This window comes from Callithrix jacchus, chromosome 8, assembly GCF_049354715.1.
Source record: "Callithrix jacchus isolate 240 chromosome 8, calJac240_pri, whole genome shotgun sequence".
Taxonomy (NCBI): Eukaryota; Metazoa; Chordata; class Mammalia; order Primates; family Cebidae; genus Callithrix; species Callithrix jacchus.
The window spans coordinates 53,459,974-53,486,981 of NC_133509.1; the positions used below are offsets into that span (position 1 = coordinate 53,459,974).

Sequence of the window (27,008 nt, forward strand, 5' to 3'; positions counted from 1 at the left end):
TGCTTACCAGTGCCAGGCGGCACTAATTACCTCACAAGAAAAAGAGTATTTTCCTTGCTCTCAAAAGCCTCATGATATTGTGGGAGAAATAAAATGAACCAGCCATTCTGGGGCAAGTTGTTCAGGGCTATAATGGGCATGAGCACAGGATTAGAGCACTTAGGAGTCCCTAATTCAGTATTCAGGGTCCAGGGACACTTCCCAGAGTTGGTGACATCTACAATATGTGCTAAAGGATGAGTGGGAGCCATTTGTCACAAGGAGATAAGTGCACCGCAGGCCTTGGGAACAGCAGGTGCAGACCCAGGGAGGCAAGAGACAGTTTGGCTTTAGGGAACCATGCTTCAATATAGCTAGAACGTAGAGTAGGATGGGGACAGAGGGTGAGAAATGAGTCTGGAGAGGTCAACATAATCACCTTTCTAGGTTTCCAGGTTATGTGAAAGCATTTGGGTTTTACCAGGATGGCAGCTGACAGAAACATTTGAAGGCAGTGAGTACATACAAATTACTGTAATTTTTTAGTATCCCCTGATAATAGTCTAAAAAATGAATCCATGGAGAGGCAGTAAGACTGGAGGCTGGGAGGCTACTTAGGAAGCTGTTGCAGTAACCCCAGTGCGAGCTGATGGTGGCCTGAGCTAACATACTAGCAGGGAAGTGCGTGAGAGAGAGAGAGAGAGAGAGAAACAGACAAATGATGGGTGGGGTGCAGGGCAGTAGTGTCAGGGAGGACTCTCATGTCATTGGCTTGGAAAGTTAGTGTAAACTGGGCTGTTCACTAAGAACCAAGGGACCAAGAGGAGGAGACATTGAGAGAAGTAATTTGAGGGGGGCCTGTGGAACATCCAAGCAAAGCTTAAATAGGTTTAAAACAGGAGGGAGCTCTGTGCTGGAAGCACTGATTTGATATTAGTCACTTCTCAGTGATAATGAAACCATGGGCCTAAATTAGATCACAGAGGGAGTATATGTCTCTTCAGAAGGGACAGAAGCTTAGGAAATACACTCATTTAACAAATGGACAGACATAGAGATTGAGAAAGAGCAGCCAGGAGTCTTTGGGATGTGGAGTTATGGAAATCAGGGGCTCTTACTTGTCTCTGTATCTGCTGTGCCTAGGACAGAGTCTGGCATGTACCACAGAAGACATTTACCCAGTATTTGTTGAATAACTCTCAGTTCTTAAACTTCTGTGACTCTAGGAAGCACGCATCACTACATTTTGCTCTGGCACTGACAGGCAAGAGGTGCAAGCCAAATGGGCCCCTCCAGGCAGTGGCAGTAGGTCCACCCTTCCCAGGCCTTGCAGCCCTGGCTTCTCTTCTTCCTGTGAGGGAGATACACTGAGCTGAGAAGCACCGTTCCCAGGGCCTTTTGAAACATCCTGTTTTAAGTGGGCCTGAAACACAAGCGAGAAAGTGAAGAGGACAGCAGCTGAAACAAGAAGAAATAAAAGAGCAGAGTTCAAGATTCAGGAGGCAGAGAGCCTGATGGCCTGAAAGGATCAATTAGACATTTTTGAGGGGAATTTCCAAGCCTTGTCACTATCCATTATTCCACTTGCTCAATGCAAATAGAAGCGGGGATTTTGGTCATATAGCAGGGTTCTTTGTGTGCAAAGGATATTTGAACTGAGAACATTTCTACAGAGTCAGAATGGATGGAAATATGGGATTTCCCTGGATGAAAATGTGAAGACCCACCCACTGATAAGGCCCTTCAAGACATTAACAGAGAAGGTAAGACACAGGCCTCTGGTAACACTGTGTGGCCATTCTGTTTCCTTCCTTGAGTGATTTTATCAGGAGCTCAGAGGAGTTCAGGACACAGTCACTCTCAAGTCCCCAAAATATCTTCTAGGACTCGGTAAACTATTCACAAGATTGCTAATGGGCAACTGCCTCAGGACGGGTTTCCAAGAGCTCAGCCTCACTTTCTGTTCTTCGGCTTGCAGAGGCCATTGGTGAAAGAAGCGTTGTTCAGCACTTACAGGCTGGACCAAAATACATTTATAGTTCTGCAACTGAACTGAACCAGGAAGGGGTCTGGTTAGGGCAGGGCAGAGAGAAGCCACAGTGAATTGCTGGTGAAAATTCAGACAAGGCTGGGCGCAGTGGTTCACACCTGTAATCCCAGCACTTTGGAAGGCCGAGGTGGGAAGATCACGATGTCAAGAGATTGAGACTATTCTTGCCAACATGGCGAAACCCTGTCTCTACTCAAAATACAAAACTTAGCTGGGCATGTTGGTGCATGCCTATAGTCCCAGCTACTCGGGAAGCTGAGGCGAGAGAATAGTTTGAACCTAGGAGGCAGAGGTTGTAATATAGTGAGTCAAGATGGCGCTACTGCACTCCAGCCTGGTGACAGATTGCGGCTTCATCTCAAATTTTTTTCTCTGAAAAAGTTCAGACAAAAATAATTTCTTTTTTCTTTCTTCCTGTCTTTTCTTTTGAGGCAGGATCTCACTCTGTAACCCAGGCTGGAGTGTAGTGGTGTGATCTCAGCTCACTGCAACCTCCACCTTCCAGGATCAAGTGATCCTCCTGCCTCAGCCTGCCAAGTAGCTAGAACTAGAGGTGTGCACCACCATGCCCAGCTAATCTCTTTAAATTTTCAGTAGAGACAGCGTTTTGCCATGTTGTCCAGGCTGTTCTTGAACTCTTGACCTCAAGCAGTCCTCCCACCTCAGCCTCCCAAAGTCCTGGGAATACAGGTGTGAACCACCATGCCCAGCCAATTATGATTTCTAATAAATGGAAGATACAAGTAATAGAGAAGAGAATCCTCAAGAAAACATAGTTAAAAGAACACATCTCTTGCTTTAAAAAATAATAACATTTGATTTAACTCAACTTGACTTCTTATCTTGCAATCTGTAAGATTCTTTGTGAGCTTTAAGCTAGTGTCACATGTAAAGAATAGCGTATGTGTCTGTGTGTTCATATTGACTACCTATGAAATTGTACATAGACCAAAAGAGAATTCTAAATCTAAGAAATTCTCTTTCCCAAACTCACAAGAAAGCTTTATGCAGATGCATTTTGACAGTGTCTCATCGTCAACAACTACTAGAGCATGAAGAGCCACTCTCCTGTTCCTGTTCTTCTTTATCTAGGGGATGTGAATGATGTCATTAATAATGTCTGGCACGTTTCCTCCCAGGGCAGGAGAAACTGTAAGGTCTTACACCTACAAACACCAGAAAGATTGTGCTTAGGGTAAGATGCTGCAAAGGATCTTCTGACCTTGTGAGAGAAGGCTGGCGCTAACTAGCACCCCCACCCACAGCAGGATCCACCTTCCATGTGGAGATGGGCCCGGGACAGTGCTGGGGTGTGTTCTGCAACGTGCCTCGCTCAAATTCTCTTCTAGGAGAAGGAAATTTATCGCTGGCCTGCCCGAGAGTCCCTGAAAACCATGCTGGCTGTGGGCTGGACTGTGGAGAGGACCAAAGAGGGAGAAGCTTTGGTTCAACAGAGGGAAAATGAGAAGCTTCGAAGTGTGTCCCAGGCCAACCAGGTAGGACACCACACCTAGAGGCCCATTCTGGGCCGATGGAACCCCTGAAGGATTGGGGAATGTTCTGCCTGGGGCATCATAGGTGGGACGGTCTGAGATGAACCCTGGGGATTTTTCAGGACACATCTTTGACAGCTGAAGTTGGGGATGCTGATAAGAACAAGGAAAATAGTGACAACCCAGTGACTCTGCCTTTGCTTTCCTAGGGCAACAGCTACAGCCCTGCTCCCCTCGACCTCTCAAATGTTGTGCTTTCCAGAGAGCTCCAGGTCAGTGCTGATACCTTCAGAACAGCTTGACTTGCTTTCAAGGGCAGGATGTATTACCTTCCAAAGAGTTAAAGGGGAAAAAAGGGGAAGAATGCTTAGAACATACCACCACTAAAATGTGAAAACTGAAGATGGTCACCTTGTGCAGAGGCCACAGGGGAAGTCTCAGCAGAGTGAACCAGTCATCCAATAAGGGGAGCTTTGCACTTCTTCCAAGGACATCATGACGGGTACTGACTCAATGTGAAGAACCACCAGCACATTAGAGTCATTCCTCAGTATCCATGGGGGCTTTGCCCTAGGACCTCCCACAGATACCAAAACCCACAAACGCTCAAGTCCCTGATACAAAATGGCATAGTATTTTCCTATACTCAGCCTACACACACCCTCCCATATACTTTAAATCATCTCTAGATTGTTTATAATTCCTAATTCAATATAAATTCTATATTAATAATTGTACTATATTTTTTAGAGTATAATGATAAGAAAAAAGTCTGTACATGTTCAGTACAGACACATTTTTTTCCAAATATATTCAATCTGCAATTGGTTGAATCTGCAGAATTCATGGTTAAGGAAGGCTGACTGTACTGTATCAAAACCCCAAATAAGTAAAACAGCTAGGACAAAATCTGTGAAACTTAGCCCCTCAATAGAGGTGCTTTCTGGTCATTGTAAGGCCCCCAAAACATAGGACAGTCCACACGTCCCATGGTGGATTTGCTGGAGCTCCCTGGGATGGTGCAGGCAGGCAGTCATTGCAGGATGTAGAATGCAAGAGCAAGAGGTTGAAACTGAAAGCCCTAAACTGCTGCTTGCCATTCCTACCCTCCTATATACACTGGTGGCTGTGGCCTGCCCTAGCCTGGGGCACTCACCCCTTTGGAAGTCCATCATAACAGCCCCTTGGACCTTAGAGAAAGTTTCTTTCCAGAGTACACACTTCCTTCTAAGTCACTGTTTTACGAGCCTTACAAAAATCTCTAGATTCTACTAGAGAAATCTTATTTTCAGCACTTTTCTTTAAGATGTGATAATTTTTAGTTTGTGAAGCTACAGGCTTTCAGGGATTCTAGGCTTTTCTTGGCCCGCACTCCCAACTCGCCGTCTGAGGTCAGGAGTATAATACCAAGCTGCTGTGAAAAATGACGTGCTGCCAGCATGCAGGTCCAAGAGGAAATGGATGTTTCTGATAAATGCACCAGACTGTCAGGATAATCTGTTACAAGGGAAGGACAGAGTTAGAAATTGTTTTCTGTGTGTATGGGAAGATATAAAACTAATGAGGTGCATAAGCACAGACCAATTGATGATGGGAGGTCCTTGGCCCTGTGCTGTTGGTATTCAGTGGTGTGCTGTTCCCGAGGCTGCTGAAATAGCCCAGCAGATATGAAGCCAGCTTACTTGCCTCCTTTTTGACTTGGCTTTTCTTGGTGGGACACAGGGAATGGTGGAGGTCGTGGCTGAGAACTATCACAATATCTGGGCCAAGAAGAAGAAGGTGGAGCTGGAGAGCAAAGGTAAGCGAGATTCACAACATCCCTAAAGAAGCTGAGCTGGGGCAGGTATGCTGTCCCAGAAATGCAAAGGAAGAGCCAAATGCCATCTCTCACCTTCCTGATCCCAGGTGGTGGTAGTCACCCTCTTTTGGTACCATATGACACCTTGACTGCCAAGGAAAAGTTCAAGGACCGGGAGAAGGCACAGGACCTGTTTAAGTTCCTTCAAGTGAATGGCGTCATAGTATCCAGGTAAGTCTCCTTCCATGTGATGTTAGTGGGTCAGGGCTGTGGGTGTGGCCTCTGCCTCCCAAGGTATTTAATTACCTGCCTACAGAACCCATCCAAGTAAGGAGAACCGTCTTTTAAAATGAGAACATTTTTATTTTGGAACATGAAGTCCTCTTTTTTGATAGAAGCATAAATGTTAGGTATTAATTTTTAAAGATCAGCAACAACAGAGAATCATTGCAAGTTATACCTAAAACATTTCATTGTAACTTAAAATATATAAACATGCATTCATTCACAGAGGACCAAGGCCCTTTCTTCGTATATTCTGTTTATTGGATTGCTAAACCACATCCATAATACAACCTCAAAGCTTTGGAATTTGGGCTTCTTTAAAGAACAGTGATTAATTTGCAGCTCATGAAAACAGTGCATGCGGCACCCTAGATATTTTTTAAATTTCTTCTCTTAGCTTCGACAGTGGTCTCACCCATACCTAATTCAAAAATTACATATTTGGAAGCTTCCATTTGCGGGTCTTTACAAAATATGCATCTTAGTTTGCATAAAATCAGCAGTTCTCTTCATACTTTTATTGTTTTATATGATATTTTATTAAATTACATAGTAATAATAGCAAGTATAACTGACATAAACAGTCTTGGAATAAAGGGAATTGATTCTTATAAAGAAAAAACTCCACTGGAGGGATTGAATGCATCATGATGTCCTAAGATGTTTTATCTCAAACGTAAGTCAGAATCATCTAGATGAGTGTTTTATATAGGATGGCAGTGGCTGCTTAAGTCTTAAAAGCAGGCTCTGTTTTCTCCCTGGTCCTGGTGCTGGTGGGCTGTGCTACATAGGATCATGCTTGCTGATTCTTTGTCAAATGAAAAGCCAGTGTTTTTATTCTGATATAGCCATCCTTCCTAAAAGAAGCATTTGCTGAGCAAGCTGCTGTTTCTTCTAGTTTCCTGTAGAATCTTTGCTATTGAATGGCCAAAATGGAAACACAAATCTATACAAACATTTCTATTGTATGCCATTGAAAGGCAAAAATAAAAAATCTATACAAACATTTCTATTGTATCTCATATAAAAAAATAACAAGATTTATTTGCCATGTTGTCGAGCAGGAAAGGTCAGTCAGTAGGAGACAGCCTCCGGGGAAGCATTTGAGAAAGACTCCCGCCGTCATTTTAATCCTGTTCCTAACACCAGGATGAATCTGTGGTGTGATCTGCTGATAAATAACTTGCTCACAGAAAAGAAAAATTCCTCGTTGCTGTAATGATAAAGGAAGTCAAGGAAATAGAAAATCAAGAAGAAAGATAATGAATTCAGCAAACATATCTGAAGGAGTTGTGTACCATGTGCCAGACCCTGTGGTAGGAATTTGGATGCACAGATGATTAAGCAAGTTTTTGTAGCCAAGGAGAACTCCTAGCTTCCCCTCTCCCGATTAGACCCATTCTGTCTTCAGCTTCCCCATAACTCAATGGCAAGCCATTCTTCCACTTGCTCAAGCCAAAAACCTTGACTCCTCTCTTTCTCCCAATCCACATATAATCCTTCAGGAAATCCTAGTAGTTTTATTTTTAAAACATACCTAGAGGCGGGGCACGGTGGCTCACGCCTGTAATCCCAGCACTTTGGGAGACTGAGGCAGATAATTGCTTGAACCCGGGAGGCAGAGGTTTCAGTGAGCCAGCATGGTGCCGCTGCACTACAGCCGGGGCAAGAGAGCGAGACTGTGTCTCAAAAACTAAACTGAGAATTTGATCACTTCCCACCTACTTCGTGCTATCCTCATCCTCCTGCCTGTGCTCCCTGTTTCTACACTTGCCTCACCACCACAGTCAATTTTAAACACAGCAACCAGAATGATCCGATTATGATGCAAGTTATATCATGTCACTTCTCTATTCAAAACTTCTAACGGCTTCCCTTCTCACTCAGAGCAAAAGCAAAATTCTAAAGATGGCCTGTAGGGACATACATGATTGTCCCCACTTCCTACCCCATACCCCTCTAACCTTCAACTCAACATGCATGCTCTTGCCTCAAGAACTTCGCACAGTCTTTTCTCACACCTTAAGAGCTCTTTCCCCAGATGTCCATATGGTTCACTTCCTTATCTCCTTCAAGCCTTTATTGCAACGTCAGTCTCCCAATGAGACCAAACCTGACTACCCTGTTTAACACTACAGTCTGCAAACCCTCCTTCCCCCAGGTCTGGGCCTTTCCATTCTGCTTTAACTTTTCTTTTATTCATAAAATGTATTAATGTCTAGGATTCCAGCTGATTTGTATTTGGTTTCTGTCTGTTTGCAGCTAGCATGTAAATTCTTTCCATAAGAGCAGAGATTTTTGCTTTCCCCTCTGACATCCCCAGATCAATATTCATTGTATGAATGACAAAGGTCTTTCTGAAAAATCCTTTTAGAAATGATGATAACACAGGTATTGTGTGCTCACACAGGCAGGTTCCAGGTGAGAGGAGAAATTAGTCAAGTGATGAATCATGTCACTATGCCAGCATAAACACTAACATTTGGAAATTAAATTCGACACTGGCAGGACGGGTGGTGTACCTGAGTGACATGGTTGCTTTGTTACTTTCTGGGGTCTGTCCATTTCCAATGTAGGGGTATGAAAGATATGGAGCTGGACGCTTCCTCCATGGAAAAGAGGTTTGCCTATAAGTTCTTGAAGAAGATCCTGAAATATGTTGATTCTGCTCAAGAATTTATTGCTCATTTAGGTAAGTATCATCATGAAATATCCCAAAAGAATTCAATATTCTTTTATCAAAAAATAATCCCTTCAGGTTGTAACTTTTTATGATTCATTTAGATACATGATTTTAGGGGGAAACAGTGGCTGAGATCTTTTTCCTAATGGATGTGATTGAATCTTTTGTCATTTTTTCACACAATTCATCCTATTTTAACTTTCCCATTGTCTTGCTTTATGACTATGGACATATGACTCAACCTTTCTGAGGCTGCTTGCTTGCTTGCTTTTTTTTTTCTTTTTTGAAATGAAGTTTCACTTTTGTCACCTAGACTGGAGTGCAGTGGTGCAGTATCGGCTCACAGCAAACTCTGCCTCTCAGGTTGGAGCAATTCTCCTGCCTCAGCCTCCCAAGTAGCTAGGATTACAGGTGCCTGCCATCATGCATGCCCAGCTAATTTTTGTATTTTTAGTAGAGACAGGGTTTCACCATGTTGACCAGGCTGGTCTTGAACTCCTGACCTCAAGTGATCCACCTGCCTCAGCCTCCCACAGGGCTGGGATTAAAGACATGATCCATGGTGCCCAGCCTTGAAGCTGCTTTCTGATTGTTAAAGTAGACAAAATGGTAGTGAAACAGCTTTAAAAATTCACACAAGAAATAACTAACCCGCACAGTTGTAAAGTACTTTGTAAAATATGTTTTGTCAAATCCGATACATTTTTAAAATAACCTTTGGAAAAGCTGCTCTGTTTCTAAATGTTGTGATTGATTTTTACTTTATAACTCTTATCAACTTTGTGTTACCTGTGTCTTTGTAGAAGCCATTGTCAGCAGTGGGAAAACTGAAAAGTCTCCCCATGACCAGGAGATCAAATTCTTTGCTAAAGTAAGTGGCTCTGCATTTAATTAAATTACTTTCTTCTTAGGATCTCTACTATTTAGGAAATAGGTTAAGTGGATCCAATGAAGATATCTAAAACTCCAATGGCTTCAGTGAGGTGGATGTGTATTTCTCTGTCATTTAACAGTCCTACAGGAGGCTGGCAGTCCAAGGATATAGGCAGCTGCCTAGCCCTGTGCCATTACCCAGGAGCCCAGGTTCTTCCTCCCTTGCTACTCCACCATCTCTGGAGGTGTGGCCTGTGTTTGCATGGTTCAGACAAGCTCACCTGCACCGCATCTGTGGGAAAGGGAAAAGGAGAAGGGAAGGCAAGCTGTTGCTTTTTAAAAATTCTATCCCAATGGCTAGAACTTGTCATCTCTCCCTTTACTGATCCCAGGCAGTACATCTGGGGTCGATAAGGTAAGAGATGACAAGTTGACCTTACAGTACATGTGGTACCCTCTTCTGGTACCATATGATACCTTGACTGCCAAGGAAAAGTTCAGGGACTTCTCAGGGAGAAGGCACAGGACCTATTTAAGTGCCATTTGAGCTTCATCTAGCTGCAAGAGAGATGGGGTGATATGTTTTCTGCCTGTGTGGCTCTCTACCAAGCTAAAACCCAGTGGAATTCTATTGCCAAAAGGAAGAAGGGGAGAATGAATTTGGGTGCTAGTTAGCAATCTATTCCAATACAGCCCTACTCAGAAGACTAGAGGCACAGAAGGCCTTGAGTCACCTTGCTCAAGAGAGAATGCTATGCTTTCAGAGAGAATGCATAGCAGAGAGAATGCTATGCTTGAGGTGGCACTAAGCCATACCTTGAGTGCCTCTGTTGGAATGCAGTGCCTAAGAAGCCAGATCTGAACACAGCCATCCCATAGGACTCCTCTGCAAATGCTGACTAAAGGCAGTGCACACATTTCTTTGGGCTCTTAGTCAGTGGCTGTTCCTTTCATGTACCCCCAAGGACTTTGGTTTGAGGCATAGAAAAGGAAAATGTGATGGTAACTGGGATCCAAGGGTAGAATTTCCTGGAAATTACAGGACCAGTTTTCAGAGGCTCTTTGCTCACTGAAAATAAACAACTTGTAATGAACCAAATGAAGAGTTTGGGATAACTTCCTAGAAGTTGATTTGTGGTGGGTTTTCCAGGTTCTCCTCCCACTGGTTGACCAGTACTTCACCAATCATCACCTCTACTTCTTGTCATCCCCTCTGAAGCCCCTTAGCAGCAGCGGATATGCCTCCCATAAGGAAAAAGAAATGGTGGCCAGGTGAGTCTACAAAATAAAGAGAAGCTCATGGTGCAGATACAATTTACTTAAAATGCCAGGTTCCTGTAGACTAAATGGTGAGTCTTTTGGAGAAATGAAACAGGCTAATGTTTTGGTTTGTCATCTTGGTTTTGAAAGAAACTGTTCATACATGTCTGAATTGTTTCAGCAATTAAATGAGGTACACTATGTGGGAGTATCTGTAAGGCTTGGGAAGGATTTATATACTTAAATCAACATCTGGACAGAAATTAAGATGGCTCCAGTCTGCGGCTCCCAGTGAGACCAACACAGAAGGCAGGTGATTTCTGCATTTCCAGCTGAGGTTCTCATCTCATTGGGACTGGTTAGACAGTGGGTACAGCCCACAGAGGGCAAGCTGAAGCAGAGTGGGGTGTCACCTCACCCAAGAAGTGCAAGGGGTCAGGGAACTCCCTCCCCTAGCTAAGGGAAGCCATGAGAGACTGTGCCATGAGGAACAGTGCACTCCAGCCCAGATACAATGCTTTTCCCACGGTCTTTGCAACCCACAGACCAGGAGATTCCCTTGGGTGCCTACGTCACCAGGGCCCTGGGTTTCAAGCACAAAACTGGGTGGCTGTTTGGGCAGACACCAAGCTAGCTGCAGGAGTTTTTTTTCATACCCTGATGGCATCTGGAACACCAGTGAGACAAAACCATTCACTCCCATGGAAGGGGGGCTGAAGCCAGGGAGCCAAGTGGTCTAGTTCGGTGGATCCCGCCCCCATGGAGCCCAGGAAGCTAATCACTGGTTTGACATTCTCGCTGCCAGCACAGCAGTCTGAAGTTGACCTGGGATGCTTGAGCTTGGTCAGGGGAGGGGCGTCCACCATTATTGAGGCTTTACTATTCGGTTTTCTCCTCATAGTGTAAACAAAGCCACAAGGAAGTTCAAACTGGGTGGGGAACCCCCTCCTACCCCACTCCCCTCCCCCCGCCGCTCTCCACCCCACAGCACTGTAAAGCTGCTGTAGCCAGACTTCCTCTCTAGATTCCTTCTCTCTGGGCAGGGCATCTCTGAAAGAAGGCAGCAGCCCCAGTCAGGAGCTTATAGATAAAATTCACATCTCCCTGGGACACAACACCTGGGGGAAGGGGCAGCTGTAGGTGCAGCTTCATCAGACTTAAATGTTCCTGCCTGCCATCTCTGAAGAGAGCTGTGGATCTCACAGCACAGCACTCGAGCTCTCCTAAGAGACAGACTACCTCCTAAAGTGTATCCCTGAGCCCCATGCCTCCTGACGGGTAGACACCTCCCAGCAGAGGTCAACAAACACCTCATACAGGAGAGTTCCAGCTGGCATCTGACAGGTGCCTCTCTGGGTAAAGCTTCCAGAGGAAGGAGCAGACAGCAATCTTTGCTGTTCTGCAGCGTTCACTGGTCATACCCCAGCAAATAGGGTCTGGAGTGTACCTCCAGCAAACTCCAGCAGACCTGCAACAGAGGGTCCTGACTGTTAGAAGGAAAACCAACAAACAGAAAGCAGTAGCATCAACATCAACAAAAAGGACACCCATGCAAAAACCGCAACCAAAGATCACCAACACCAAAGACCAAAGGTAGATAAATCCATGAAGATGAGAAAACACCAGCACCAAAAGGCTGAAAATTCTGAAAACCAGAATGCCTCTTCTCCAGAGGATCACAACTCCTCACCAGCAAGGGAACAGAATGGAGAGAGAATGAGTTTGACGAATTGACAGAAGTGGGCTTCAGAACGTGGGTAATAACAAACTCCTCTGAACTAAAGGTGCATATTCTAACCCAATGCAAGGTCATAAGAGCCTCAATAAAAGGTTACAGGAACTGCTAACTAGAATAGCCAGTTTAGAGATGAACAGACTGAAAAACACAGCGTGAGAACTCCATGAAGCATATACAAATATCAGTAGCTGAATCAATCAAGCAGAAGAAAGGATATCAGAGATTAAAGCTCAATTAAATGAAATAAAGCATGAAGACCATACTATAGAAAAAAGAATGAACAGGAATGAACAAAGCCTCCAAGAAATATGGGATTATGTGAAAAGACCAAAACTACATTTGATTGGTGTACCAGAAAGTGATGAAGAGAAAGGAACCAAGTTGGGAAACACTTCAGGATATTATCGAGGAGAACTTCCCCAACCTAGCACACAGGCCAACATTCAAATTCAGGAAATACAGAGAATACAGCAAAGATACTCCTCGAGAAGAGCAACCCCAAGACACATAATCATCAGATTCACCAAGGTTGAAATTAAGGAAAAAATATTACGAGCAACCAGAGAGAAAGGTTGGGTTACCCACAAAGGGAAGCACATGAGACTAACAGCAGTTCTCTATGCAGAAACCCTCCAACCCAGAAGAGAGTGGGGCCAATATTCAACATTCTTAAAGAAAAGAATTTTCAACCCAGAATTTCTGATCCAGCCAAACTAAGCTTCATAAGCAAAGGAGAAATAAAATCCTTTACAAACAAGAAAATGCTGAGGAATTTTGTCACCACCAGGCCTGCCTTACAAGAGCTCCTGAAGGAAGCACTAAATATGGAAAGGAAAAACCAGTACCAGCCACTGCAACATAACCAATTGTAAAGACCATCAACACTATGAGGCAACTGCATCAACTAATGTGCAAAATAACCAGCTAGCATCATAATAACAGTATCAAATTCACACATAACAATATTAACCTTAAGTGTGAATGGGCTAAATGCCCCAATTAAAAGACACATTCTGGCAAATTGGACAGAGTCAAGACCAACTGGTGTGCGGAATCAGGAGACCCATTTCACAGGTAAAGGCACACACAGGCTCAAAATAAAGGGATGGAGAAATATTTACCAAGCAAATGGAAAGCAAAAAAAGCAGGGGTTGCAATGCTAGTCTCTGATAAATCAGACTTTAAACCAACAAAGATCAAAAAGGAGAAAGAAGGGCATTTCATAATGGTAAAGGGATCGATGCAACAAGAAGAGCTAACTATCCTAAATATGTATGCACCCAATACAGTAGCTCCCAGATTCATAAAGCAAGCTCTTAGAGACCTACAAAGAGACTTAGACTCCCACACAATAATAGTGTGAGACTTTAACACCCCACTGTCAATATTGGACAGAACAATGAGACAAAATTAACAAGGATATTCAGGACTTGAACTCAGCTCTGAACAAAGCGGACCTAATAGACATCTACAGAACTCTCCATCACAAATCAACAGAATATACATTCTTCTCAGCACCACATCACACTTATTCTAAAATTGACCACATAGTTGTAAGTAAAACACTCCTCGACAGATGCAAAAGAACAGAAATCATAAGTTTCTCAGACCACAGTACAATCAAATTAGAACTCAGGATTAAGAAACCCACTTAAAACTGCACAACTACATAAAAATTGAACAACCTGCTCCTGAATAACTACTGGGTAAATAACAAAATTAAGGCAAAAATAAAGATGTTCTTTAAAACCAATGAGAACAAAGACACAACATACTGGAATCTCTAGGACACAACTAAAGCAGTGTTTAGAGGGAAATTTATAGCACCAAATGCCCACAGGAGAAAGTGGGAAAGATCTAAAATTGACACCCTAACATCACAATTAAAATAACTAGAGAAGCAAGAGTGAACAAATTCAAAAGCTAGCAGAAGACGGGAAATAACTAAGATCAGAACAGAATTGAAGGAGATAGAGACACAAAAAACCCTTCAAAAAAATCAATGAATCCAGGTGCTGGTTTTTTGAAAAGATTAACAAAATAGACCACTGGCCAGACTAATAAGAAAAGAGAAAAGAATCAAATAGACACAATAAAAAATGATAAAGGGGATATCACCACTGATTCCACAGAAATACAAACTACCATCAGAGTATACTATAAATACCTCTATGCGAATAAACTACAAAATCTAGAAGAAATGGTTAAATTTCTGGACACATACATCCTCCCGAGACTGAACCAGGAGGAAATCAAATCCCTGAGTAGACTAATAACAAGTTCTGAAATTGAGGCAGTAACTAATAGCCTACCAACCAAAAAAGGCCTAGGACCGGACAGATTCACAGCTGAATTCTATGAGAGATACAAAGAGGAGCTGGTACCATTGCTTCTGAAACTATTCCAAACAATAGAAAAAGGGGGTCTCCTCCCTAACTCATTTTATGGGGACAGCATCATCCCATATCAAAACCCAGCAGAGACACAACAAAAAAAAGAAAATTTCAGGCCAATATCCATGATGAACATAGATGTGAAAATCCTCAATAAAATACTGGCAAACTGAATCCAACCGCACATTAAAAAGCTTATCCACCATGATCAAGTCGGCTTCATCCCTGGGATGCAAGGCTGGATCAGCATACACAAATCAATAAACATCCATCACATAAACAGAACCAATAATAAAAACCACATGATTATCTCAATAGATGCAGAAAAAACCTTCAATAAAATTCAACACCCCTTTATGCTAAAAACACTCAGTAGGCCAGGCATGGTGGCTCAAGCCTGTAATCCCAGCACTTTGGGAAGCCGAGGCGGGTGGATCATTGAGGTCAAGAGATCGAGACCATCCTGGTCAACATGGTGAAACCCCGTCTCTACTAAAAAATTAGCTGGGCCTGGTGGCACATGCCTATAATCCCAGCTACTCAGGAGGCTGAGGCAGGAGAATTGCCTGAACCCAGGAGGCAGAGGTTGCGGTGAGCCAAGATCACGCCATTGCACTCCAGCCTGGGTAACAAGAGCAAAACTCCATCTCAAAAAAAAAAAAACACTCAGTAAACTATAAGTATTGATGGAACGTATCTAAAAATAATAAGCTATTTATGACAAACCCACTGCCAATATCATACTAAATGGGCAAAAGCTGGAAGCATTCCCTTTGAAAACTGGCACAAGACAAGGATGCCTAATCTCACCACTCCTATTCAACATAGTATTGGAAGTTCTGGCCAGTTCTCTTTCTCTCAGCAAGAGAAAGAAAGGGTATTCAAATAGGAAGAGAGGAAGTCAAATCATCTGTTTGCATATGACATGATTCTGTACTTAGGAAACCCATCAACTCGGCCCAAAAACTCCTTAAGCTGATAAACAACTTGAGCAAAGTCTCAGGATACAAAATCAATATGAAAAAAGCCCGCAAGCATTCTTATACACCAATAATAGACAAAGAGAGAGAGAAATCATGAGTGAACTCCCATTCACAATTGCTACAAAGAGAATAAAATACTTAGGAGTACAACTTACAAGAGATGCGAAGGACCTCTTCAAGGAGAACTACAAACCACTGCTAAAGGAAATAAAAGAGGACACAGATAAATGGAAAAACATTCCATGCTCATTGATAGAAAGAATTAATATGAAAATGGCCATACTGCCCAAAGTAATTTATAGATTCAATGCTATTCCCATCAAACTACCATTGGCTTTCTTCACAGAATTAGAAAAAACTACTTTAAAGTTCATTTGGAACCAAAAAAGAGCATAGCTAAGACAACCCTAAGCAAAAAGAAGAAAGCTGAAGGCATCATGCTACCTGACTGCAAACTATGTTACAAGGCTACAGTGAACAAAACAGCATGGTACTAGTACCAAAACATATACATAGACCAATGAAACACAACAGAGGCCTCAGAAATAACACCACACAGCTACAACCATCTGATCTTTAACAAACCCAACAAAAACCAGCAATGGGGAAAGGATTCCCTATTTAATAAATGATGTTGGGAAAACTGGCTATTCACATGTGAAAAACTGAAACTGGACCCACTCCTTACACCTTAAGCAAAAATTAACTCAAGGTGGATTAAAGACTTAAATGTAAGACCTAAAGCCATAAAAACCCTAGAAGAAAACCTAGGCAATACCATTCAGGACATAGGCGTGGGTAAGAACTTCATGGCTAAAACACCAAAAGCAATGACAACAAAAGCCAAAATTGACAAATGGGATCTAATTAAACTAAGGAGCTTCTGCACAGCAAAAGAAACTATCATCAGAGTGAATAGGCAACCTACAGAATAGGAGAAAATTTTGCAATCTGTTCATCTGAAAAAGGGCTAATATCCAGAATCTACAAGGAACTTAAACAAATTTACAAGAAAAAAAAAAACATCAAAAAGTGGGCAAAGGATATAAACAAACATTTTTCAAAAGGAGACATTGATGCAGCCAACAAACATATGAAAAAACTCATCATCACTGGTCATTAGAGAAATACAAATCAAAACCTCAATGAGATACCATTTCATGCCACTTTAAATGGCAATCATTAAAGAGTAGGCCGAGCTCGTTGACTCACACCTTTAATCTGAGCACTTTTGGAGGCTGAGGCAGGTGGATCACCCGAGGTCAGGAGTTTGAGACCAGCCTGACCAACATGGTGAAACCCCATCTCTACTGAAAATACAAAGTTAGCTGGATGTCGTGGCACATGCTTGTAATCCCAGCTACTTGGGAGGCTGACAGGAGAATGACTTGAACCCAGGCAGTGGAGGTTGCAGTGAGCCAAGATTGTGCCATTGCACTTCAGCCTGAACAACAAGAGCAAAACTCCATCTCAAAAAAAAAAAGAAAGAAAGAAAGAAAAGAAGGAAGTCAGGAGGCTGGGCGCTGTCGCTCACACCTGTAATCCCAGCACTTTGGGAGGCCAAGGCGGGCAGATCACAAGGTCACAATTTTGAAACCAGCCTAGCCAGCATGGTGAAACCCCCTCTACTAAAGATACCAAAAATTAGCCAGGCATGGTGGCTGAGGCAGGAGAATCACTTGATCCCGGGAGGCAGAGGTTGCAGTGAATCGAGACCATGCCATTGCACTCCAGCCTGGGCAACAGGGCAAGACTCCATCTCAAAAAACCAAAAGAAAAAAAATCCAGGAAAAGCAGATGCTGGAGAGAATGTGGAGAAATAGGAACGCTTTTACACTCTTGGTAGGAGTGTAAATTAGCTCAACCATTGTGGAAGACAGTGTGGTGATTCCTCAAGGATCTAGAATCAGAAATACCATTTGACCCAGAAATCCCATTACTGGGTATATACCCAAAGGATTAGAAATTATTCTGCTATAGAGACACATGCACGTGTATATTTATTGTAGCAGCATTCACAATAAGAAAGACTTGGAACCAACCTAAATATCCATCAGTGATAGACTGGATAAAGAAAATGTGGCACATAAACACCATGGAATACTATGCAGACATAAAAAAGAGTGAGTTCATGTCCTTTGTAGAGATGTGGATGAAGCTGGAAACCATCATCCTCAACAAACTAACACAGGAGCAGAAAACCAAGCACCATATGTTCTCACTCATTAGTTGGAGTTCAAGAATAAGAACATATGGGCACAAGGAGGGGAAAATCACATACTGGGGCCTGTTGTACGGTGGGGGAGTATGGGAGGGATAGCATTAGGAGAAATACCTAATGTAGATGACAGGTTGATGGGTGCAGCAAATTGCCATAGCATATATATACCTATGTAACCTGCACATTCTGCACATGTATCCCAGAACTTAAAGTATAATTTTTAAAAATCAACATCTGTCTTGAGACAACATTGAGAAGAAGGCAAGATCATTCTGAAGCTTGGGAAAAGTGAACACATGACATAGAGCATAAACAGGTGGACACTGCCTTGAATCCCATGTTTATCAGACTCTGTAAGATTAAAACGATTTAAAAGAGTCAGATCATACAAGTTCTGGTGTGGATGAGCTGAAATCTGTAGTCTAAAGCAACATAATTCAATTTAAATTCCTAATAGAAAAAAATTTTTATCAAAAGCAACAGCCTTCCTACTCATTCCACTAGGCTAACATGTAGATACGTTAACAGAAATGAGAAAAGAGGGGATCTTTCATGATTGGGCTAAGAGATGGATTCTGCTATGCCTCAAGTTCTCTCTGTATTTTATTAATGAAAGACAGAAATGGACGAAGACTTTTAAATAGTAAAAAGCTAAGGACTCTAATGAAAATAGTGTGTAAATACTAGTATCCAGTGAACAGTGTACACTATAGGGCCTGTCCACTAAGTATCACCATCTTGGGGAGGATATTCAACTTAGATTTAGCTAACTTTTATGAAACACTTAGTGTAACTAAGCATTGAGCACAGTTTTTCATATATAAGAGTTGCCACCCATTTGTATAAAAATCATGTGAAACATCACAATGTTTTAAATTCTGAGACCTGCCTGTGTATTATGATCTCCATTTTCCAGATAAAGATGTTGAAGTTCAGTTAGGTTCACTCTACTGCCTACAGTGACTCTTCTAATAAGTTAGAACAAGAATAAAAACCCAGTCCTGGCTGCATGAGATGGCTCACGCTTATAATCCCAGCACTTTGGGAGGCTGAGGTGGGTGGATCGCTTGAGGTAAGGAGTTCGAGACCAGCCTGGCCAACATGGCGAAACCCCATCTCTACTAAAAATATGAAAAATTAGCTTGACGTGGTGGCACACACCTGTAGTCCCAGCTACTCGAGAAGCTGAGGCAGAAGGATTGCTTGAATCCAGGAGGCAGAGGTTGCAGTGAGCTGAGATGGCACCACTGTACTCCAGCCTGGGCAACACAGTGAGTCTCCATCTCAAAAAAAAGAAAATCCAGTCCTCTCCATCCACATGAAGTATGATTTATTTTGCACCATAATTACTTACTCTAAGTTAAGACAGGAAAAGCCCAATGCTATCAAAACAAGACCCCCTTAAAATCAGGTGCTGACCAAAGATGACCTAAACATTTGCAGAATGCACCAGTGTATTATGTAAGAAGCTAGAGAAACAGTGGGTAAAGTGAGGTATTCAGATAATCCAACAGAGGGCAGATGTGTCTGTTTTCTTCATCTGTTTTTCTTAGATTATTAATTCATGGAAATGTAACATTTGTTCAACCAGGCACCATTTGTCATGGCGGGAATACAACCTAGAGTTGATCAGCCTTGCAAATAGCTTTCAAATCCATCAGTGTGCTTGCTGCCCTCCCACAGAAGCAGTCATGTTTGCACTGAATGTCTCTGCATTGCCAGACTCCTCTTGTTTGCATCCTTCGCCCTTGCTCCACCTCTTCTGCATCTGCAGCCGTTTGCCCGTGGGTCTCAGACTCTCCCTGAGATTGCTTTCATTTTTTGCCTTCAAACTCTAAGATGGAAGAGAGGTACTTGGGGACTTGGGCCACTCATAACTCTGGCCTAAGGACACTGCTTCCAGTGAAATCCTGGGCTCCACAGGGAACAAGCAGTAGCCTTTGGAAATTTCTGATAGATCCTGGCCTTGGCATGCCTGAGAAAGCACTTCTGACAGTGAGGTGAGCCATGTTAATATTAGGATCAAACAATCCAAATATCTGCCTTTGTTAGAAAAACATTGTTTTATGTTCATACAGAACATGTGTCCACCTCAAAGCATTTTCACCAGATATATCTGAGTTTACCTGCCCCTTATTCTGAAACCCAAGTCCCATGATGACTGTCTACAGTGAGAAATTGAACACACAGAGCGGTTAAGAGGCTTCCCCAAGACAGCCCCACTAATCACAGGCAGAGCTACAGAGCCCGCATTCCACAGGGTTATCCCCTCCCCACAACTCCATGAGTTTGCATCACATACCCATCTCTGAAAACAACACCATGGGAAGAAAAAAAGAGTGACCCATATTTAATATCACCCTAGATTGCTGGTAATTTCTGGTAACTTACTGTGTGTTCTCTTAGGCTATAGGCCAGGGGGTCACAACTCTTTTTCCACTTCAAAACCAAATAACTAGCCATGGAAACTTTGGCTGTGATTTTCCAGTAGGTAGCCGAGAAAGACTCAGGGCATTTATTGAAAACCATTTAAAGGTGAGCAGGTTTTCATCACCACTGACACTTGGGATGTATTCCTTCCCCCATTTGAGTTGTCCTGTGGAAGACTTCTGCCCAGAATGGGCTAAGGAGCTCCATGATGGGTTATGAATCAGAAACTGGGAATGTGTCACCAGGGGAACCGTGGCCCGTACAGGTGACTTCTCTCTCTCTTTTTCCCCTCTTTCTGTTCCACTGCTTTCTGAAGCAACTGCAGTGTTTTTGTCTAGCCATGTCAGTGTCAATAATGTCAGTTCTGAGCAGTCTCCTCCCAAGAGATTCAGCAACACAGGTCAGATCATGGCCACAGTACCCCTAGATGGGGTCCATTAGCAGCATGTTCAGAAACGTCCATGGGCTCTTTTCGAAAGTCACAAGGCCCTCATTAGGCACTGTGGAAAGTCAAATAATGAGGCACAGCTGAACTTTCAGCGGTTCCACGGTGGAAAATATGGGTGAAATCACGAAGGAGAGTCGAAAAACACAAAAATATACATCATGGGCTTTCCTAGTTTCCAAGGACCGAGTTGGAACAGCAACCTGGTCAGGCCCAGAGACTAACTGGAGATGACAGAGAATATACAATTTTTTTTTTTTTTTTTTGAGATGGAGTCTCGCTCTGTTGCCCAGTCTGAAGTGCACTGGAGCAATCTCAGCTCACTGCAACCTCCTGGATTCAAACGATTCTCCTGCCTCAGCCCCCTGAGTAGCTGGGACTACAGGTACATACCACCACACCTAGCTATTTTTTTGTATTTTTACCAGAAAATCTGAGTTTACCTGCCCCTTATTCTGAAACCCAAGCAGGGTTTCACTGTGTTAGCCAGGCTGATCTCAATCTCCTGACCTTGTGATCCACCCACCTCAGCCTCCCAAAGCGCTGGGATTACAGGCGTGAGCCACCGCACCTGGCCCACAATTCTTAAAATGTTTTTGTTTAACACAATCTCACCTTGTACCTGAACCATTAACGCTTTTCCAATCCCAACTTCTTGCCAGCCTCCCAACTAAAATGTCACACCCTCAGCTGAAGGCTGTAAAATGGTTTGCAATCCATTGCAACAAGGAGAAAATCATGCTTTTTTCCAGAGTCTTCATTTATCCCTGAATGTCACACAAATGAATGTTTCAATACATGGTACTCTAGCAAAGGATACTTTGCACTGGGTCACTGCAAAATACTATAACTGTTTCAGAGGGATTGTGGTTAGTAAGGATGGAGCTACGTACAAGGCACCTTTCATGATTCTCCAAGGCAATGTGAACCACACATGTTCCTGAGCATAGACCAGAGGATTCTTTGGTAGGAACATAGTGCATCTTCCTAGAATGCCACTCTATGCTCTCTGTTTCGCAGTGTAAGGGACATTGGGGTGGAGGATACACAGTATGAGTCCTTTAATCTCCATGACTTTCTGAATTGCTTTCTTTTCTTCTTCAGCCTGTTCTGCAAGCTTGCTGCTCTTGTTAGACACAGGATTTCCCTCTTTGGTAAGTGAAGTGTTGCTAAAGGTGCCTCTCCTCCCTTAATTATCCTGAACTTGCATTTTGCCTTTATTTGTGTCTTCCTCAGACAACCTGGGCCTTGGGACTAAGGTGTCACCTAAATTTGCTGTAGAAAATTGGTCTGAAGTGTGATAAATGACCTCTTTACCCTTTTAACTGCTCAGATTTTCCACACCAATGAAAATTTTGAGTTCTGCCTCTAACATCCATCATAAAGCAAAGGTTGTGTCAGGCTAGAAATGAATGCATTGCCTCTGAACTCAAGCCCGGCTCTTTATGTGTTGGTAGTTAATTATACTAGGCTATGGTTTGTGCATATGGAGAAGATTGCATTTGAAAGACAGGTTGAGTAGTTTGGGGGGAATCACAGGTGGTATTTTTTATTCTAGGTAGTGATTCTACTACAATGGTGAGCTGTCTTCACATCTTAGCTCAGACACTTGACACAAGGTAAGTCTGCCCCATTTTCCCAATAGTTTCTCATGACTTCCTCTCTGACCCTCTCATCTCACTAATTATTATACTGAAGAGAAGACAGATCGCTGCTGGCTCGGTTTGGGAAAAGAGGAAAGACAGGGCAAAGATGAGTCTGACCCTAGAAGTTAGCACTCTCTTTTTCTCAGTTCATATAACAAGAGCCACTACCATGGCATAGACAGAATGCTAAGTCTTGATCAGTTATTGTTTTGTCTTCCTGGGGGGTGCATCTTTCAGAAGGTAAAATTTAGAATGCGGCAGAGCTCCCTGGTGGGTGGTGAATCTACAAATGTTATGGGAGAGATGAACAGTGCTCTGAATTCAAAATGGCCAAAGAAGGAAATGCAGAGAGATCTGGCTTCAAAAGAAGCAGAAACAAAGACATTGATCCCATGGCCTAGAGATTTGAGAATAAGTCATAAAAAATAATACATAAGTTCTGGTAATATTAACGCAAATGATGAGACAAAAAGAGATGCATGCTGGGCGCGGTGCCTCACGCCTATAATCTCAGCATTTTGGGAGGCCGAGGCAGGCAGATCGCTTGATCTCAGGAGTTCAAGACCAGCCTAGGCAACATGGAGAAACATCTTATCTACAGAAAATACAAAAATTAGCCAGGCATGGTGGTGCATGCCTGTAGTCTCAGCTACTTGGGTGGCTGAGGTGGGAGGATGGCTTGAGCCCAGGAGATGAACGTTGCAGTGAGTCAAGATCACACCACTACACTCCAGCCTGGATGACAGAGCCCAAACCTGTGTCAAAAAGAGAGAGAGAGAGAGAGAAAGAGAGAGAAGCAGTAGAAAGAACTGACAGGGAGCTTTCTTTAACATGCCCATTAAGAAGGGTCCTTGTCAGAGCTGGGCACCATGGTTTCTGACTATAGTCAAAGCTACTGAAGTAGGAGGGTTGCTTGAGCCCAGGAGTTCAAGACCAGCCTGAAAAATGTAGCAAGACCTCATCTTTAAAAAAAAAAAAAAAAAAAAAAAGGTCCTTAGCAAAGTTGGGAAGAGAACACACCTCCTAAGACCCAATGCAAAAGAGGATACCAACCTAAAAGAGTGGGGCACTAAAAGAGTGTTCCAAAGATGAAAATCCACAGTGAACTGAAAATGGCTGCAAAAAAGGAGGGAAGTAAGTAAGGGCTATTAAAGGGATGAGAAATCTTTAAGAAATTTGGGAAAAGTCTTTGGAGAGAGTCCAGTTTTTGTTTTTGTTTTGGGTTTTTTTTTTTTTTTTTTTTTTTTTTTGAGATGGCGTTTCGCTCTTGTTTACCCAGGCTGGAGTGCAATGGTGCGATCTCGGCTCACCACAACCTCCGCCTCCTGGGTTCAGGCAATTCTCCTGCCTCAGCCTCCTGAGTAGCTGGGATTACAGGCACGTGCCACCGTGCCCAGCTAATTTTTTGTATTTTTAGTAGAGACGGGGTTTCACCATGTTGACCAGGATGGTCTCGATCTCTTGACCTCGTGATCCACCCGCCTCAGCCTCCCAAAGTGCTGGGATTACAGGCATGAGCCACCACCCCCGGCCCTGTTTTTGGTTTAATGAAGGTGAGTTGCAGGTTAGTGTGTTTAGTCATCTTTCCTAGCAAAACCTGGGACTAGAAAGTTAGGAAGGGCCAAATGCAGTGGCTCACACCTATAATCCCAGCACTTTGTGAGGCAGAGGTGGCTAGATTGCTTGAGACCAGGAGTTCAAGACCAGTCTGGGCAACATAGACCCCCATCTCTACAAAAAATGTATAAAATGAGCCAGGGATGGTAGTACATGCCTGTGATCTCAGCTACTCGGGAGGCTGAGGTGGGAAGATTACTGAGCACGGGAGGCTCCCGTGAGAGCTCACTGCATTCCAGCCTGTGCAACAGAGTGAGACCCCATCTCAAAAAACAGGAAGATACCTTATGAATACTTATAAAGACAAACCTCACTGACTTTATTTCTTTGTTTTTATTGTCTTGATGAGTTGAATGATTATCGGGAAAATGATAGAGATAAAAGCATCTGTCCTTGAAGCAAATCTTTCCTAATCTTCTGAATAAGGTATAGAAATATAAACATTATAGATGACTTGTAAGTTTTGTGCCAATTCTAAGTTTTATTAAATTCTGTCATTGTGAGGGAATGCTTCAAATATCCACAGCTGATCTTCATCCCTGCAGGTCACATTTCAATGTTTTTTGTTTGTTTGTTTGTTTGTTTGTTTGTTTCTAGAGATCTGAACCAGCTGTCTATTTTAAAAGAGTTAGGTGTCTTTTTTTCTCTTTTCTCATCCAACCTAGGATATTTCCTGCAAACTAACAGAAATCTAAGCTTCTTTTGACTTACTTCCTTGCTCGTTTTCTCTAAGAAGTCTTGCCTCAGAAGAGTTTATGTTTCTAGCTAGTCTTTATAAAAGTTGTTTATCCCACACCTTTTCTTAAAGCTCATTTCTCTGTTCTTTTAACTAGGCATTTACAGAAGACTTTAGCCAGTTGCAACTTACTATAGATGGTAGTGGGTAACCAGTATTGGCTTCATTCTGGATTGTTCTCTGTATTTCCTGAAGAGTAATATTTTCCTCAGACTGTTCAGTGGCCAGCCCCTCTGGGATTGTGTGATTCAGGTTTCTTCCTGGATGTTAACTGCTGTCTCCCTTTCTCCTGACACAGTGTCACTGGGCGACAGGAGTGGCAAATGTCTGCTCAGGTGACACTGCCAGTTTCAAGAAGGGAATTGGCCAAAAGTTCAGATTATGCTTCTAGATTTGAACATTGTTTGCTTTCAGGACTGTCATGAAGTCAGGCTCAGAGCTGGTGAAAGCTGGGTTACGAGCATTCTTTGAAAATGCTGCAGAAGACTTGGAGAAGACTTCAGAAAACCTGAAACTAGGAAAGTTCACCCATTCCCGAACGCAGATTAAAGGCGTTTCTCAGAATATTAACTATACTACAGTGGCTCTGCTCCCCATCCTGACGTCCATCTTTGAGCACGTCGCTCAGCATCAGTTTGGAATGGACCTACTCTGTGAGTTCTACTGGTATTTGTTGTGGATTTATGTGCACATAGCCCCAGATAGGAGGTGTGGAGCCCATTCATTTATGCTGACCTTGATGGCAGAGTAGAGAGAATTATTCCATGCTTTTTTCTTCTTTAAAAAGATTTAAAAGGATTTTAAATCCTTTTTTTAAAACAGATTTTTAAAAAATGAAGTAATATATTCTTGTAATGGAAAGAAATTCCCTAATTTGAATATTTAACATTTATCTTTTTCCACTTTTGTTCTGCACCAGAATTTCCCATCTGCTAGTCTGGCTGTCAGCTATTGTACTCCCGCTTAATTTGAAAAGGTTATCTGAGTAATACAGTGGGAGATATAGATTTGCTCCTGGGTTTTTCAGATGTCATTTTTCTTGTTAAGAAGCCTTAATTTATTCATTGGATATCAGGAGCAGAGGAAAATGCTAACATTTCATTATCTGAGCTTTCAGAAGACCGAAGTTGGTTGGTTTTATTTTAGTTTGCATTTAGCACCGTGTTTAGTGCCACCCCTAGCCCCCTGGGCAGATATTCTGCCACCAAAGTTTAGTTTTACACTTTAAATGTTGACACATGATTTAATTTGACCAGTTGTTGATAGCTAAGACTGTGTCTTTCATATCCTTAAACAACTGAAAATCAATGATTACTGTTGTATGGGGGCTGGGAGAACATCCAAAATCATTATTTTGTGTCATAGAAACAATGCAACTCCTTGGTTGAAAAATAAAACATTAAATTAGATCTGAATGTGTTAAAGTAGTCCCAGCCTTGGTATGAGCTCCAGACATGGCTAGAGATGTGTAGCCTGCAGATTCACAAGCAAAACATGCCCTTCCCCTAGGAAACATGATAAAATCATGCTATTGAATTGCCTTTTACAGAACACCCAGCAGAGAATTTGGGATAGGCAGGCATGAGGGATTTTGCTCTGTCTCTGAGGAAAGTCTAGCAGTTAGACATATCCTCCTGGAAAATGAGCAGAAGGCTCATTCAAACTTCATGTTTTCTGCCTTCTTTCTCCCAAAGGAAGGAAATATTGCGCTGGATAAAATTTGGCTAAAATGCCTATCTCTGTTGGAAACTAAACAAATTGCATTATGGAAAGACCCATTGGTCAAAAGATTCCTTTCCCTGTGAAGCAATGATAAGCCCAATAAAGGAACTGGGATTGCTCAGTGAAGGATGTTTTTCTATTTTTTTTTTCCTGCCCAGTCCAGCAATTAGCAAACTGGCATCTGGGTAGAAAAGGGATATGTCTGTTGAGAGAGAGAGAGATCTTTTACTTTTGACTGATGTTTATACATTTTTCTTTTTCTTTTCATGGATCCTTTCTGTGTTCAGGATTTGATGCAAGTCAATGACATTTCTTTTCTGTTTCAGTAGGTGATGTGCAGATTTCATGCTACCACATACTGTGCAGCCTCTACTCCCTTGGGACAGGAAAGAACATTTATGTTGAAAGGTAATTAGCGAACGAAGAGGCTAACACTTTCAGGCTTAGCAAAATGTTACTTACAGTTTTTTAAACAATAGTATCATTTCGATCCAGCACAACCAAAATGCTCACTAATATGGAGTGGTGGTTTAGAGTCTTGGTTATGACATGCTTATGGCAATATCAAGAAGTACAATGAGGCTATTGGGATTTATGACTTCTGTAGAGATAGGTGGTGAATGTATGTGGCCGGAGAAGCAATATAGCCAAGCTAA

The 27,008-nt window shown here is 42.6% G+C and overlaps 1 protein-coding gene across 16 annotated transcripts in view; it reads left to right on the forward strand.

Moving 5' to 3' along the window:
* Positions 1–27,008, forward strand: part of RYR3 (ryanodine receptor 3) — a 572,638-nt gene that overhangs the window by 452,973 nt on the left and 92,657 nt on the right. For 15 of the 16 annotated variants that reach the window (XR_013521058.1, XM_054240576.2, XM_054240580.2 and 12 more), the window contains 12 exons: positions 1,653–1,742; positions 3,379–3,525; positions 3,732–3,794; positions 5,245–5,320; positions 5,428–5,551; positions 8,182–8,297; positions 9,092–9,159; positions 10,312–10,433; positions 21,736–21,785; positions 22,190–22,250; positions 25,045–25,283; positions 26,679–26,760. Coding sequence is in view for 15 of the 16 variants with exons in the window: in XM_054240576.2 (XP_054096551.1) it covers positions 1,653–1,742; positions 3,379–3,525; positions 3,732–3,794; positions 5,245–5,320; positions 5,428–5,551; positions 8,182–8,297; positions 9,092–9,159; positions 10,312–10,433; positions 21,736–21,785; positions 22,190–22,250; positions 25,045–25,283; positions 26,679–26,760 (1,238 nt within the window). In the remaining variant the exon portion in view is untranslated. The remainder of the gene's footprint in view (positions 1–1,652; positions 1,743–3,378; positions 3,526–3,731; positions 3,795–5,244; positions 5,321–5,427; positions 5,552–8,181; positions 8,298–9,091; positions 9,160–10,311; positions 10,434–21,735; positions 21,786–22,189; positions 22,251–25,044; positions 25,284–26,678; positions 26,761–27,008) is intronic. The other variant, XM_054240579.2, reaches the window with a different exon arrangement.